The sequence below is a fragment of the Corapipo altera genome, unplaced genomic scaffold (genome assembly GCF_003945725.1).
Source record: "Corapipo altera isolate COAL_440 unplaced genomic scaffold, ASM394572v1 106, whole genome shotgun sequence".
NCBI lineage: Eukaryota > Metazoa > Chordata > Aves > Passeriformes > Pipridae > Corapipo > Corapipo altera.
Genome location: NW_020885019.1, coordinates 558,743 through 571,654, shown reverse-complemented (window position 1 = coordinate 571,654; position 12,912 = coordinate 558,743). Strand labels below are relative to the sequence as shown.

The 12,912-nt window shown below is 49.9% G+C and overlaps 1 protein-coding gene across 2 annotated transcripts in view; it reads right to left on the bottom strand.

Moving 5' to 3' along the window:
* Nucleotides 1–1,295: 1,295 nt before the first annotated feature.
* Nucleotides 1,296–12,912, bottom strand: part of LOC113959061 (ubiquitin-associated protein 2-like) — a 12,177-nt gene continuing 560 nt past the window's right edge. The window contains exons 2-9 of one of the 2 annotated variants that reach the window (XM_027667813.1): nucleotides 9,214–9,343; nucleotides 8,593–8,670; nucleotides 7,363–7,473; nucleotides 4,738–4,906; nucleotides 4,345–4,440; nucleotides 3,583–3,628; nucleotides 3,188–3,300; nucleotides 1,296–1,626 (exon numbers count right to left, since the gene is read on the bottom strand). In XM_027667813.1, the coding sequence (XP_027523614.1) occupies nucleotides 1,397–1,626; nucleotides 3,188–3,300; nucleotides 3,583–3,628; nucleotides 4,345–4,440; nucleotides 4,738–4,906; nucleotides 7,363–7,473; nucleotides 8,593–8,670; nucleotides 9,214–9,303 (933 nt within the window). In that variant the 5' untranslated portion in view covers nucleotides 9,304–9,343 and the 3' untranslated portion in view covers nucleotides 1,296–1,396. Of the gene's footprint in view, nucleotides 1,627–3,187; nucleotides 3,301–3,582; nucleotides 3,629–4,344; nucleotides 4,441–4,737; nucleotides 4,907–7,362; nucleotides 7,474–8,592; nucleotides 8,671–9,213; nucleotides 9,456–12,912 lie in introns of those variants that run through there. The other variant, XM_027667812.1, reaches the window with a different exon arrangement.

Sequence of the window (12,912 nt, the reverse complement as noted above, 5' to 3'; positions counted from 1 at the left end):
GTAAGTCTACTCCAGTATTGGACACCAACTCAGCACAGTTTATGCTCCCTGCATACAAAGGGGCAGATGGAAAAACAAAGAACTGCCATGTACAACCAGGCATTGACCAGGAATGCTCCAGAAAGCACCCAGCCAGCACAGTGGGAAGTTTTTTTTAAAGAAACCAAGCATATTGCTCTCCATCGAGCTCTTCCGAAGGGGAGAACTGCAACACAAGCAATACTGTGACCCTTCTAACACCATTTCAGAAGGGTTGTCTTCTGAACAGCGAGCCCTCCTCTCTGCTTTCAGAAAGCCCTTCAAAGAGCTGCTGGTCTTTAAGGTCCTCAAACCAGGAAGAGAGGAAAAAATACAGTTAAGCTAACAACATGTGCCAACATGATTGTGGTGAAGGAAAAAGATCCCATTGTGTCTCCAAGATGTCCACATCCCTCCTCAAACACAGTCTCTTCATTTTAAACTGGGAGATGAGCACCCAGCTTCCTCCTTCCACAGCCCATCAGGCAGTCTGCTGCCTCTCAGGAACTGGATACAGGCCTGTTGCCTCAGCCTAGAAGGGCAACAGACTCAAAGGCCCCCAGTCTGCACCTCAGAGGAACGTAAATCCAAACAAAGCCAAAGGGCAGCAAAACCACAATGGCAGCTCTGGAGCAGATGGCCTTGTGCTGCCTGTGGAAGTTAAAGATTAATCCTGAGGTGAGAACCAAGAGACACCGTCTGCCTGCCAGTTGGGCCCCTGCTAAAGAGACTCCTCAGCCTCAACACTCCTCCTCCTGCCCTGACCTTCAAGAGTCAAGTGGCAAACTCCTCTGGAAGGTTCTTTAGTCTCAACTTCAAGACTTCAGTCAAACATGATGTTGGCCTTGTTATGGACACCAATGGGATTCAGCAAACTGGATCATCTCATGGGTGTCTCTTGGCTTCTTAAGGCATAAAGGTGCAAGAACAGGAAATAAAGTGGCCAGGCACTGAGTAGCCTTAACATCAAGCATCCCTGTCACCTCAAAATCCGCCATCATCTTCAACTGCAGGGAGGCGAAGAGAAGCAGCTGGGCAGCAGGAACATGCCAGAGCAGCCACTGGGCACTGTTCACCCAGCGGTGGCTGTGAGCAGAGGCAAAGCACGGAGAGGGTTTAACCGGACCCATTCCGCTTGCAGAAGTTGTGGCCCTGAGCAGGAACAGCAGGGAGGCTGCAGGAATGGCACGGGGGCAACAGCAAGTCACAGCTTTTCAGGATGCAAGACAAAGGGAATACAACTGAGCTGCCTCAAGCCTCCTGCCCTCGGGTGGGATGCTCTGTCACCAGCACTGTGGACACGGAGCTGCTCTGGGCACCAAGAAGCAGTGGCTGAGGCTAAAATTTGGAGTTGGGGTTAGCCTCTCCCAATTTATATTCAAGGTGTCAGCATTAGTAAAAGCACAGTCAGAACAAATGTCAAATATTCATTAAAATGAACAAATTGAGAGAGAGAAGAATTACATATCCACAGATATTTCAGGGTTTTTTTAAAAAGCTGTAAAGTAAAGGTATCCGGGGCAGTTAGTGCGCCTGGATGTATCGTACCAGGAGCAGTGTCAAATTTTCGGGGATAATTTGACCCCTCACCCCCAATGAAATCAAGTCCTGAAACAAAACAAAAAGAAAAGAAAGACAACCAGTGAAATTTTGACTTAAAGAAGTGAAGGTGAGTTTCATTGCCCCCACATACACCAGTCACATTGTACCTGTGGATACTGTTAATTTAAAGAGATGCCTGTGGCTACTAAACTGGAAAAAAAATGACCATGCACAACACAGGTGACCAGCGGTGTTGCACGATAAACTTTACAGCTGCATTGCAGTACTAGAGCAAATTCAACTTGTTCTGTCAGAAAAATCTTCAATTCCCCCCAACCACACTCTAATCCACTTTGTTCCACAATTCCACAAAACACCAACACAGAAAAAAAGAAAACCATCCACACAGAAGCCTGTTCCCACTAGACAGTTAAACTTCCAGCATATAGAGCTTGTCCACTCCCACTGCCCTCAACACATGCCCACACTATTCCCTCCGGTATTTAAAACCCTTTTTCAACTGCCAAGATGATCACTCAATCTGCTGGTGTTTTACAAAAAACAGGCTTATTTTTTCCCCCTTCCACAGCTCTCTGTTTTGCCAAAAAAATCCAAACAAACAAAAAACCAAAACCCAAACAAAACCCACCAAAATACACACAAACAAGCTCCCACCCCCTCCCCGACACTAACAATGTTCAGTAAAATGTATCCCAGTTTACAAGACTTTAATTCTCTTCTTCCAAAGCTATCAGTTTTTCAGCTAATGTGAGCAATACAGAGGTGGCCAAAAGCACCATCAACATGGGTGTGAACACTTCTTACACCCAAGTATGTGGTATTTACTTGAATACTCAGAAATTGTGGAAAAACAGTTTGACTTCATAGTGGTGCGAGACTGCTCCATAAAAAAGCCAACCAAACCACCACTCCGAAACTCACTCCACAAACAGGCTACTTATGGTCAATGCAACTGCCCCATTCTCACACTGCAAAATCTGAGTTTGCTGTATCTCACAATACTGTGTGTATGTGAAACAAACCCCAGGGCACCAGTTTTCCAATGCAGGAGAACGTGCAGGGGCAGCTGGGTGTTCAGAACCATCCACCGAACACATGCTGGTTTCAAAAAGGGAAGGAGGTCAGATTCCTTTCATCTTGTTTCTGTAACAAAGTCTTGCCCCAACGCAGTTTGAGCAAGATGACCACGAAAGAGAGAATGCTCCTAGTACCGAAATCAAGAGCAAGATATTTGACTCCAAGTAATATTCTCTGGAGGATGCACCTAACATCAGGAGAACTTGTACCTGTTTAATACACTACAGTTTATAAAAAAACCACTTTTCCAAACAGTAGCATGGTTTCTACTGGAAAACAGAGGTGAATGTTCCTGTGCCTCTGTCGTGCACCCCACAGCAATCATCCAGCTCCCCATTTCCAGAGCAATCACTAAAACATGTGCAAAGGTGCAAAGAATTAGGGTCACTGAAATTCATCTCTGAACTAACAACCCATTCCTCCATCCCTGAGTCTAAGACCTGCCCAGAACCTCCTCAGCACAACTGAATGGATGCAAAATCCACTCACCCTCTCAACACAAACCAGCACATGTGCGTTTGACACTTACTTGTGCCATCATCCGGCTCAAAGCTCCCAGTGTTGTTCCACGTGTTGTTGTTGCTATTCCCATAGTTCTCATCCGTGCTGGCTGGCTCAGCATAGTCAGCAGGGTTGAAAGTTCTATAAGAAATACAAAGATGGAAATGTTCACTCTCTCTTTGGCTAAACATTTTGAAAGCAAGGATGTTATTCAGACCATGAAACATCTCAGAGTCTCACAAGGCAGTTCTTTCAGCACAGGGATGCTTCAGCTATGCTAGTCACCCCCAAATCTAAGTTAGCATGATGCAGTTTGGGCCTTATTAACAAAAAAAAAAAAAAAGGGAACACAAATGACTGACACAAACAGTACTATTCATGCACAGACTTATCTTTGCTGTGGTTTGTGCCAGTGAAACTTACCCCATGCCTTGGGCAGAAAATCTTCCCCCTCGCCGTCCAGAGCCACCTGTAAATACACAGACATAGGCACTTCTGAGCATCTCCTCGCTCTATGTCACTGGAAAAAGAAACACTTGAACAACATATAGAGTTCTGATGCCCAGAATATGAAAGTGGAGAGGACCTTCCTGAGTTGATGGGATTTCCAGCAGCGTCTTTAGACAGATGGGAATGACCTCAGCTGGCTGGCAGCACGATTAGCAATGCATGATTCCAGGCTCAGATAAGGTTTCCAGCTGGCACAAACCATAAGTACTGAATCCCAGGTTCTGATTTTTGCAGGGTGTGACCTCAGCAACAATTTCTGAGCAGTAGATTTTGTGGAAAAAATAATTTCTGCACCAAGTATTTAAAGCTCAAGCCAGTGATGGTGCTTAGACACACATGTAAGAACAAGGATGCAGGTTCTGTTGCAAACAAGTCATTGACCCACCTGCCAAATAGTCATTTTGGGTTTTTTAACTTCCCACCTCTGTAACAAAGCTCGATTTTTGTTCTAACTCCACAAATGGGATGCAAGAACTAAGTGATGTTTCTAGCATGCTTAGGATGGGGAAGCAACATGTAAACACTACTGATAAGCACAAGGACAGGAAAATTAAAGCGTCTATTTTCAGTTTGGCAATTCCTCCCATAAAAGAGGCTTTGGAACCTCATGGAAGATAGATACACTGCTGCCATTCTTCTCCTCCCACCCCCTCAGACCCCAAACCCCACGTGTACCTCGGCCTCGGCCACGTCCCCGCCTCCCTCTTTCTGTGCCTCTTCCAGAAGATCCTCCACTCTTCCCACCGTCTAGTCCATTCTCCTGGCCCCGAACTGAAAGACAAAACAATGCAAAGACAATTTCAAGACTCATTCTCCTTTAGTGGGGGTACAAGACCAGACCTCAAACCCCAAAGTGCAGTGGCTGTACAGGGGACCACGTCACCACAGGCTCCCAGAACTTTTGATTTAATCTGATGGTAGTGAGAACGCATCAGATCCACACACACACACATACGAATGGTTTTCCTCACAGATGTGCCTGCTTGAGAAGCTTTACAGACAGCTGTTACACAGCACTAAGTGCTTCAGTGGGAGAGTTTTGGGGGCTATGAAAGGGCAGGTCCATACACTCTCTTCCACGGCTGGCACCTCGCCCCCGCCTCGGTGGCCCGCCACGTCGTCTGCTGAAATCCCGCTCCCGCTCCCGGTTTTCTTTGCTTTCTTCACTGGGCTCTGTCTGTCCACTCTCCTTCTGTCCTGAGACACCCTTCTTCTTCCCGACCATTTCCCAGGAATGCTGAAGGTTTGCAGAGGGGAAAGAAATTAATCATAGCTTTATCAATGCAAGATGCAAATACACAGAGATTTAAACATGCTACAGAGTATATAACAAGGGCTTTTGAAGAAATGGTTTCCAGACCAATTTTTTTATTTGAGGAGTCTACACACAGCATAGCTTCTTCCTTCAAGGAAAGTTTTCTCACAGCTGACTGGCGTGCAGTTTGAAGTAACAGGAGACGACTTTTTCTATTTCTGCACTAAAATTCTTCAATAGAGAGGGCATGATATTTCCAGAGTTGAAAGCACGGATAAATTTACCTTGTTTAGGGGAAAAAACCCTGCCATTTCACACAGACAACCAAGAGCTCTCAGAATAACCCAGGTAAATGTTCCATAGTGCTCTGCAGTCAACATTTTGGAGTAAGTTCTTCTCTCACATGCAGAGTGACTAACAAAACCCCTCCCGAAACAGCAGCTCAGATGGAGAGAAGAGAAGCATCACAGAATTCAACTCATCCCAAGTTCAACCGTAAAAAGTTAAGCGTGCCTCCAGCTCACTGCCATGGGCCTGCACTCATATATTTTATGACAGTCTGCAGCAGTTTCATACTCTTAAACCGATGCTGCATGCTGGTGAAACAATTAAAAATAGTCACAAGTCACTGACAATCACCTGAAAACACAACTGGTAGGCAAATCAATAGCTGGTTTTGGATGGCAGCATGCAGGGACAACGACAAAACACCCAACAACATAGTGGCACAAACTGCCATCAAACCCAAGGCTCCCAAAGTCTTTCTCCATAGGTATCTTGCTCTAAAGAAAACTTACAAACATGTTTACTTGGGAAATGTTTACTTGGCATACTGTAATTTAAACCAAACCTAATCCAATTCTAAGGTCACGCCTGCTCCTTTACTGTTTCAAATACATTACCAGTAACTAGCTTAGCAGGCAAGCTGTCCTCATCAGCACCAGTGCACCCAAGCAATTAGCAGGGTTGTTTTCTCTCCAAAAATTCCCTTTCCAGGATTGCTGCACAAGCTGAATTCAGGTCAGAAGCAGCTCCGAGACACTTGACCAATGGCAGTGCAGAGGCTGCCTGTGCTCAGCGATGTGGCAGCTGCAGGGCCACAGGGCTGGACCAGTGGCAGCCTAGGGCTTTCTCCACCTGCTCCCTGCCTGCCTCTCCACACCCTGCCCTGCACACCTTGTGCTGCTGGGCCTCTCAGCTGCTCCCATAAAGGAAGTGCTGCTCCACAACGCCGGGTGCTGCACCCTGTCCTGGATGCTGCTCTCCTGAGCAATGTGTTTCTCTAGGAAATTGAATTGCTGTGATGGTAGAGGTTTGTTCTCTGACTAGAAGTCACGGGTTACAAGAGACCTAGAGAAAAATACAATCATGGCAGAACTATGCCTCAGCAATGCACATCCATATTATTTCCCTTTCTAAAAAGCTTTTCTAATAGATCTTTTGATCCGTTGTCAATGGCAAGGGCTCTCTAAAGACAAGGAGGAACGGGTACGTGCACTGTATGGAACTTGGTCGGTGCCAAAGCAGAGCACCTGACACTGGGGAGCAGCTGCGATACACACAACATAGTCTGGGGCATCCAGCTCACCCACCTGTCCCCAAGGGTTCATCACAGGGGAAAAAAATGAGCTAATAGATAATATTGAGAAGCGATATTCAGAGCCTCAACTCTACAAGGAGTTGAGTCAGCTCCAGCCAAACCAGGGTGCCAGGAGGATACCTGTGATCAGTGACAGTTTGGGAGGATCTGATACTCATAGGTTTTTTTCTGGGCTGTAAGAGAACTTGCAAATCTGCCATCTATACCACAAAAGGAATGACACCCCACACACAGGCAGAAGGTTCCTCTTAAACAAGCGCTCACTTGTTCACGGAGCTGACCTCGGCTTGCTTGAGAGAGGCACCTGTGTGAGGGACAGCAGCCAAGCCCGATTCCACAGAAAAGAAACCACGAAAAGACCCTCAAAACCGTGGCATGGGCAGCAGCGCACAAACCAGTCAGGACATTGTTGAGAAGTGTTTAGGGCCAGAGACAAAAAAACTATGTTACTCTGACAGAAAGGACCTGACACATACCTGCCTTTCAACACAGGTCACACAGCCCTGGTAGGGAAAGGTACGTTCCTTCACACTCAGTGGTGTGAAAGCACATACAGATGCCACTGCACTGTTGTCAAACTGCCTGGATTCAAAATGAATAGGAAGGAAATGACTTATTGCATTTCCCGCTCTATTCCTTCGAGCCTAGGGCCAAGCTCACAGTCCGTGCAAGGCCACGGAGAGCAGCGTTCAGCAGTCAGGTCACAGTCATGCTTTGCATGCTCCTGTGGAACTAGTCAGTCGTGGCTCTCCTTATCTTGACATTACAGGATGCCTCACCTGCAAATATGCAGTGACACTGAGCTAGGCCTCACCAGATTTACAGGCCCCAATCCTACCGTGTCCGGATTGCCCTCCAGCAGCACGTTGATGGCTCTGTTGACATCCCCATTGCAGTCATGCAGAGCAATCACGCACTCATCCTGGTTCTTGCCTGTGATGTCAATCAGCTGTAAAGAAGACAACACCACAGTCAACATGTTCCAAACTAAGATGGCACCAAAATCTCTATGGGTCTCTCAGGAGGCAAGTTGAATCCCAAACTAGAAATCCTTAAAAAAAAAAATTCAGGGCTTGAAAGTCTCCCCAGCCTTCTCAGCCTAACTATGTCCCTCAATGAGGAGTAACTGAGGGCGTGAATTTCTGAGTTACTATTGTTTCACCATGACCCAACCTATAACCCCCTTTTCTCAGTACAACACTGTCACCTGTGGGAACAAACTGGAAATTCAGCAAGGCAAAAGGTGCTGCTCCTGCATTGGGGCAACCCCAAGCACAAACACAAGCTGGGGAAGAATGGATGGAGAGTAGCCCAGAGGAGGAGGACTCGGAGATGTGAGTTAACGTGACCTGGTGATGTGCACTGGGAGCCCAGAAAGCCAACACTTTCCTGGGTTCATCCCCACAGTGTGGGCAGCACGTGAGGGGGGGGATTCTGCCCCTCTGCTTTGCTCAGGTAAGACCCCACCTGCGTGCTGCCTCCAGCTCTGGGGCATCCCAGCACAGGAAGGATGTGGAGCTGCTGGGGCGGGACCAGAGGAGGCCACAGAGGTGCTCCAAGGGCTGGAGCCCCTCTGCTCTGGACACAGGCTGGGAGAGCCATGGGTGTTCAGGTTGGAGAAGAGGGCTCCAGGGAAACCTTAGAGCCCCTTCCAGTGCTGAAAGGGGCTCCAAGAGAATTGGAGACAGACTTTGGACAACGGTCCGGAGTGACAGAACCAAGGGGAAATGGTTTCCCACTGCCAAAGGTAGGTTGGATACTGGGAAGGAATTCTTCCCTGGGAGGGTGGTGAGGCCCTGGCACAGGTTGCCCAGAGAAGCTGTGGCTGCCCCATCCCGAGAAGTGTTCAAGGCCAGGTTGGAACAATCTGGTCTAGTGGAAGGTGTCCCTATGGCACGAAGGTCCTTTCTGACCCAAATCATTCTATGATACAACTCTGTGAAACCAGTCCAAGGAAATTCAGGAAGCAGCCAGACGTGTCCCTCCCATCCCCCTAGCATTCACAGTCCTTCCTTCCAGTATTGATCTTGCCTCCCCGTCAGGGTTCATCTTCACTTTCCACACTCACTTGTTTCACCTTCTCCTCAAAGTCAGCATCGTTGTGGTCCGAAATCATCTGTGCAAGTCGAATCTGTTCCGCAGTGGCCTAAAGAAATCAGATGGATAGAGAGAGCATGGTCAGAGCAGCCCATTTCCAAACTGTCCTCGAAAGGCCATTCCACTTCCCTGAGATCTCTGGAAAGGAATCAGTATGGTAAAGAAAAGGTGCAAACAAGGGTCAGAAAAGGACAGGTCCGGGGGGAAAGTGAGATGAAAAAGGAACAAGGGGAGTCTGAAAGAAAGGGAGGTACTGCTGGTTGGCCTTATGACACCAGGGGAGCAACAGCCACCTGAACCACTTCTGTTCTGGGGCAAACCTTACCACCACCAGAACACCAAGACCCACTGTAGGCAGCTTCTCAGCCACTTGCATTCACTAAAGTGAGGAGGGAACAGTCAGATGGAAACAAAACCGAAATCTCAGCATCGGGTCCCACTCGGAGACACTGACACAAACACCAGCGTCAGTGGCTGCCCAATTAACCTGGCTCTGGCAGTTCTTAGGCAAGCCACCCATTAGCACCAGGCCAAGCAGGAGAGCCAGGTTTCCACCTCTAAGCTACCTGGTTTCCACGGACACTGCCCTTACCTGCGGCCGCTGCTTGTGCTGCGTCTGGCTCTGTGTCTGTGTCTGCTCCCAGTTCCCCCGGGTTCGGTTAGTGCCCACCGATGTCATCATTTACAGTATATACAAATAACAGTATTTACAAGGTAGAACTCTGTGGTGGGTCAGGGGAGAAGAGAGAACAGACTGTTAGAAACCAAAACCAAAAGGCAGCACCAGGACCGAACAATCGTACAGGCAACACAGCCAGAACACCCGTCAGAGGCCCCCACCCTCCCCACCACTTCCCTAAATCCATGGCAGGCCAGGCTGCCATCACCACATGCTCCCAGCACAAAACAGCCACTTGCACTTCTCGAGGGTTTTGTGCCAATTCCATGGCAGGTTGTTCCAAATGAAACACTTCCTGCATCCAGATGGGAGCAATTGGGCCTCAGGAGCAAAGCAGATTCACAGAGTCAGAGTGGTTTGGGTTGAAAGGCACCTTAAAGTTCATCCAGTCCCACCTCTTGCCATGGGCAGGGACATGTTCCACTAGCCCAGGTTGCTCCAAGCCCCATCCAGCCTGGCCTTGGACACTTTCAGGGATGGGGCAGCCACAGCTTCTCTGGGCAATCTGTGCCAGGGTCTCACCACCCTCATTGTAAAAAACCCTCTTCCTTCGCTAATCTAGATCAACCCTCCTTCAGTTTGAAGCCATTTCCCGGACTTGGGGCAAAGGGTTTAACGACTTGCTGTTGAAACACACGTGTGAGCGAGTACGGATTTGCCATGAGCTCATGGTGAGTCTGTGGCCATCAAACGGAGCAGGAATGCTTGAAGAAAGCACCAAAGAAACTTCACTTGAAGAACAGAGCAACTCAGAGCCTCAGACACTTCAACTACTTCCCCTTCTCCTTTCTTGCCTTCAAAGCAGAGCAGGGGAAGCAAAACCACTCCAGGAATAAGTGGTGCTACAGGCCTATGGATTTTTTTTTTAAAGAAAACCTGCCCTTGCCGAACTGCCTATTTTTGCATGCTTCAGTTATTCCCCCAAACTGGAAATATTAAGTTTTCTTGTTCTGAGTATTCTAGATTAAAAACATACCAAAAAGTGAACTAGATGTCAGCAAGGAACAGCCAGTAACATCATTAGATAACTGCTTGAGGCAAAAAATCCCAGGAAGAGTTCAGGCCAATGAGCGTCCAAAGCAAGTGGAGTTTTCTAACCTCACACTGGGCCTCAGGGCAGAGCCCAAGCTGGAGGTGAGGGGAGGTGGTTTAGAAGGGGATTGGCACTGAGTCATTTTACCCTGCCTAGCACCTTCCAGGCACAAGGAATGCCAGTGACATCCCACAGCACTTGGCAGGACTCACAACTTCCAAGCCCCCGAAATCTCAATAATCACAGAACTCAGAGTTTTGTGTTTCATTACCAAGAGCATGAAGCCTTCCCCCAAAGCAGCAGGGCCTGTTCCAGATGCCTGGGACAGGGGAAGGAGCCATGGATGGAGCATGAGAGCAGGGAGGAAAGCTGAGTGGGACAATCAGACCTGTGTACACAGGCAGGGCAGCACAGGGAGAGACCTGGTGTGCCAGGCAAGGAAGCTCAGCAGCAGCATTAGCAAACACCCCAGGAAACACTGGGGAATCTCCTGTGGAAGTCTGCAAGTACCCGACTGGGTGAGAAATGCTTCCTGAGAGCAGGGAGACCCCAATATTACCCTGCACTGGATGCATACCCCCCGTGCCAGCTCCAACCTGTGCCCAGCATTTCTCCATAGGCAAGTTTTTGTGCCATTGCTCCCACAGTTCCCCACAAAACCCCTGAAATCCCCCCTTTGTAGTCACCCACACCTCATGGCAACTTAATACTACAGTATTCCTACTACACAGTGCCAAGGTCTCTTATCAGGAAATGATCCAAGCTACCTGTGCAGCCATCAGGAGACCCCAAGCTGTGGGGGAAGAGCACCCCGAGGTGGAAGCAGACAGCCTCCAGCCCCCAGCCATCCCCTCCGTGCAGGCTTCTTCCCCATGTTACTTATTTTTGCTCACCATCGCTATGTCTCCTCCAGCTTCAAGCTCCATGCACAATTAATTTTGTCATATTAAACCAACCTGGCAGCAGAGGGAAGTGATCCTGCATGTCCACAGGAACCCAACCTGCAGCTTCCCTGGGCCACAGTTCCAGCAGGCTGAGTTCAAACCTTGTGCAGCACCCAGGCATTTTGTTCAGCAGCTGCCACGCTCTGCTCTGCCCAGCTGCCATCACTGCCACAAGTAACACCAGTGTTTGGGTCCTCTAATGTGCAAAAAACATCTACAATAGAAATCTCAGCCAGGTCCTGACCCTGCCGAGGCTGTCAGGTGAGGGAGTGTCCCCATGCAGACTCCACAGTTGCTTTAAGGAAAGAGAACTTTGGCTAGTGATAACTTATTCCTCAGTGGGGGAACTTGAGCCTGGCTTAGGGGCAGCACTGAATCATGGAACATGGTTATTCCGACGCCTGCACAGAGTTTTCCAGTTTGGAGCTGTCCTCACCAAAAGCAAAAGCCAGTCCACACCAGAGCACTGGCATTAAAGGGGGCGGCTACAGGTCAATGGGCCAGTGTTGCCCTGGACAGGGCTTAGGGAAAACAACAGGCTACAACACCCTCTGCTCAAAGACACTGGATCAAACATGACGTGCTTGGCTGTTACCCCTTTTCCTTCTCAGACCACACCACTGCCCGCCTGCCAGGCCTAGGGAGGAGAGCCTCAGCTACACAGGTGAAGTGTGGAGTCTCCAGAAGAAGAGGGGATACGAAAATGTAACAAACTGTTCATTTTATTAGAAACATCAGGTAAGTTACAGATTCAGAACCAGGATCTGCGGGTCCCATGGCTGTGCCAGATCTGCTGGCTGCCGCTGGGCAAGTCCTGGCACATCCCAGCCTCAGTTTCCCTTATCTGTTAAATACAGAAAAATTGGTATTTCCAGCCCATTCCAACAACGCTTACTTAACAACTGCAGAAGGCTCCGAAGCCCCAGAGAAAAGGAGCAGAGAGGGCAAAGAGCATTTGGAAAGATTTTCCCGCACTGTGAGGCAGAACAAGCACCCAAAAGAGGGTTATCGGTGTTGAGAGTTTTTTCCCCGGAGTAAAAACACGGCAGCTGCAGACCGAGTCACCCCCCGCACGTGCAGTGCACGAACTTTTGTGGGGAGATACCTCCGGATATGCCATCAGAGACCCTGTGGTGGTACCGATGGGCAGCGCTCCACCGGGGAGACTCTCCGGTCGGAGGGCGCAGGCAGAGCCCCCCGACCGGGATGGAGGGACCCGGAGGGCGGGCCGCGCTCGCGGACCGGGGCTCCTCCAGGACCCCCGGACCGGCGTCGCCCGGGGATTTCCCGTGGGCCGCAGGGCCCACCCCGGCCACGGCCCCCGGGGCGCCACCGAGGAGCGGTGCCGGCAGCGGGCCCGGCGGCCCGTGAGGAGCCCGGCGGGGCGGGAGCGCGGCTCCCATTGTTACCGTCGGCACCGGCGGGGCCGGGCGGGCCGCGGGAGCGCGGCAGGGCCCGGAGCCGCCCGACCCCGCGGCACACAATGGGGGCCGAACGGCCGGAGTGAACCGGAGGGCGTCGGCGGGGCCGGGGCGGGAGCCCCCGCGGCGGCGCCAGGCCGGGCCCGCACCAGGGAGGCGGGCGAGTTCGGGCCGCTTCCGCCCTCATGGCCGCGGCCGCCATTTCACCCCCCCC